The following is a 2674-nucleotide window of genomic DNA, read 5'->3' as shown; positions in this document are numbered from 1 at the left end:
ACCAGATACTTAGTGCTTGATCACTCAAGAAATAAAGGGCTCCATTAGTGAAGGAGGCTTCTTGGGGAGATGAAACTTAAGCTGGTCTTTGAGGATTTAACAGTGAGCAGGGGAGTGGAAAATGGGATTCTTTGACAAAGGCACAATTGGCCTTAAATTACATGCAGTGAGAAGTCTCCCAATGCCTTTGGCCCTGAGTCATTCATTTTCCCACCTCTTAGGTAATTGCCATTCTATGCTGTTTGCATTAAAGAACTTACATTTTATGTGATGATAAATATAATATGTTTATGAATCTCATAACATAGAAATTAACACTTGAATTTTATATATGTGAACATATACAATTAGCTCTATTTTTTCCTTTATTATTCTCCTCTGCTCTGAATTATACAACATATTCTCATTATGATTAGTAAAAAGCACACGTCATCTTGGATAGTATCCAAAAATCCGCCCTAATGGCACACGGATTCATTTTTAATATCTTAAAAAAATGCCATGCTCAATTATGCCTCCTGACTTTCATATATTCTCTCCTGCTAGAGGTACCTTGCCCAGTTCTCTACCTTTTGCCTGGTCCTTTTTTATCTGGCCTTCAAAACAGCCTATAAGTTGCATTCTTCAGGAAGCCTTCCCTGACCTTAGTTCCTATACCCTTTGCTCCACATCCTTGGTCGGGGTTTGTTTTCTCTCTGCACCCATACTTCCCTCTCATAATCATTTATCACATTTTAACTATTAACTCTTGCACAGTATTGAAAGAATGAAGCTAGTATTTCAAGAAAGTTATTTTGGTAAGAGAGAGTCATAAACAGAGACTAGACAACTACACAGTAGATCATCAGCCTCACATAAGAGTAGGAAGAAAGGAAAAAAAATATATAAATTTCCCAGTGAATAGTTGATGAAATTTCATTGATTAGAGATGGAGAAGGAAAGGGGGTGTTGAAATAAAGATGACTCTGAGAGAGTGACCACGGGATTCACATAGAACTTTAAAGCCACTCAGCTGGCTGTAGCTTTGGAGGATAAAAGGATCTGTTGTTTGGGAATATGTCTACCAGACATTTGTAGGAAATTACACTGGTGCAGATGAAGGAAACCATGACTGATTATACAGATTTGGCTGCTAGAATTTACTGTATAGTAGCAGGTGGAATTAGTAGGTCAAAGGGTTTTGGAAGACTAAAATTGTGTTAAATTCTCTTGAACCTTGAACATGCACAATTAAGGAAGGCAGAGAAGAAAGAGAGCTGGAGAATGAGTAAGAACTGAAGAGGGGATAGACAAAGACTTTTTAAAAGTAATTCTCATTTGAAGACTCATTTTCATCCTATATGTTTTAGTCCTATGAATCTTACGTTTGCTATAGAAGAAATAGATATGCACAACAATTTCTCCTAGAGATGCACAACAATTTCTCCTAGAGATGCACTAAAATTTCTCCAATTACTGCCAAATAGAAATCTGGATGATCCACATGGAAATTGCCTCCTTAGAAAACCAAACTATTGCTGAATTTGTCCTCCTTGGCTTCTACGACATAAGAGAGGCCAAAATAAAAAAAAAGTGAGGAATCTTTTGATTAACATGGAAAGATAGCTGGGATAGCAACAAGATATGGACTAGAGAGACCAAGTGGGCTACTCCCCATGATATACCTACAAGCACCCCACATCTGCAACGTCTCGTTACAAGTGGGTAATGCAGTGGATAGCAAACAGCAGCATAGCAGTCAATGGCCATGATTGCTAAGAGTAGGTTGTCCATGTCAGCAAAAACAGCAAAGAAGTATAATTGGGTCAGACACCCAGAGAAAGAGATGGATCCATTGTGGGTCCACAAATTCTCTAGCATTTTAGGGGCTGTGGTAGTGGTGAAGCAGAGATCCACCAGGGAGAGCTGGCTGAGGAAGAAGTACATGGGAGTGTGGAGGTGAATGTCAGTGCCAATGGCTAGCAGAAGGAGTGAGTTCCCAAGGGGGCCCAACAAATAGAGAGCCATAAAGAGACAAAAGAGGAACTGCTGGTTTTCTGGATCACTGGACATCCCTGAGAGGACAAAGTCAGGAGTCTTGCTACAGTTCATTCTGGTCCTTACTGTGCTTCAAGAAGGATTTGGTGTGAAGAGGATCCACTCCTTGCAGACACAAATGTGCAGTAACCTGGATTCTGTCTTCTGTCAACGTGTCTCTCTTACACCAACTGAGGCTTGAAAACTAAAATATCAATGGGAGAGACAAGAGTTGGAATTTAGAAAGGACAGCCAACTGAGGAGGCACAAAGACAATGGATTGAGGGGAACAGAGTTTCCCTAGCATTCTATAAGTATGCAAGTTCTGTGTGGATTAAACTTTGTATTATGTGATATTATTACCACTTGTTTGTGATTCTGGTTTTTTTAATATTTATTTTTTAGTTGTAAGTAGACACAATACCTTTATTTTATTTTTATGTGGTGCTAAGGATTGAACCCAGTGCCTCACGCATGCTAGGCAAGTTCTCTACCTCTGAGCCACAACAACAGCCCCTTGTGATTCTGTTTTTGACCATGATTTCTTCGAAAGCAAAAGCTGCATCTCAGTATTTAGCTCAGTGTTTGGCACATAGTTGCAGCTCAATAAATGGTAACTATTCTGGTTCATGCTTTGGTTGATTGACTAGAATATTAC

At 39.2% G+C, this 2674-nt stretch overlaps 1 protein-coding gene across 1 annotated transcript; it reads right to left on the bottom strand.

Annotated features, from left to right (window-relative positions):
• Positions 1 to 1539: 1539 nt before the first annotated feature.
• LOC144365802 (olfactory receptor 7D4-like) lies at positions 1540 to 2091 on the bottom strand. Its single transcript, XM_078018550.1, has one exon. The coding sequence runs from the start codon at positions 2089 to 2091 to the stop codon at positions 1540 to 1542; it is 552 nt and encodes a 183-aa protein (XP_077874676.1).
• Positions 2092 to 2674: the final 583 nt, after the last annotated feature.

This window comes from Ictidomys tridecemlineatus, chromosome 8 (genome assembly GCF_052094955.1).
Source record: "Ictidomys tridecemlineatus isolate mIctTri1 chromosome 8, mIctTri1.hap1, whole genome shotgun sequence".
Lineage (NCBI taxonomy): Eukaryota > Metazoa > Chordata > Mammalia > Rodentia > Sciuridae > Ictidomys > Ictidomys tridecemlineatus.
Note: the sequence above shows the minus strand (reverse complement) of the source record. Positions and strands in the feature narration are given on the sequence as shown.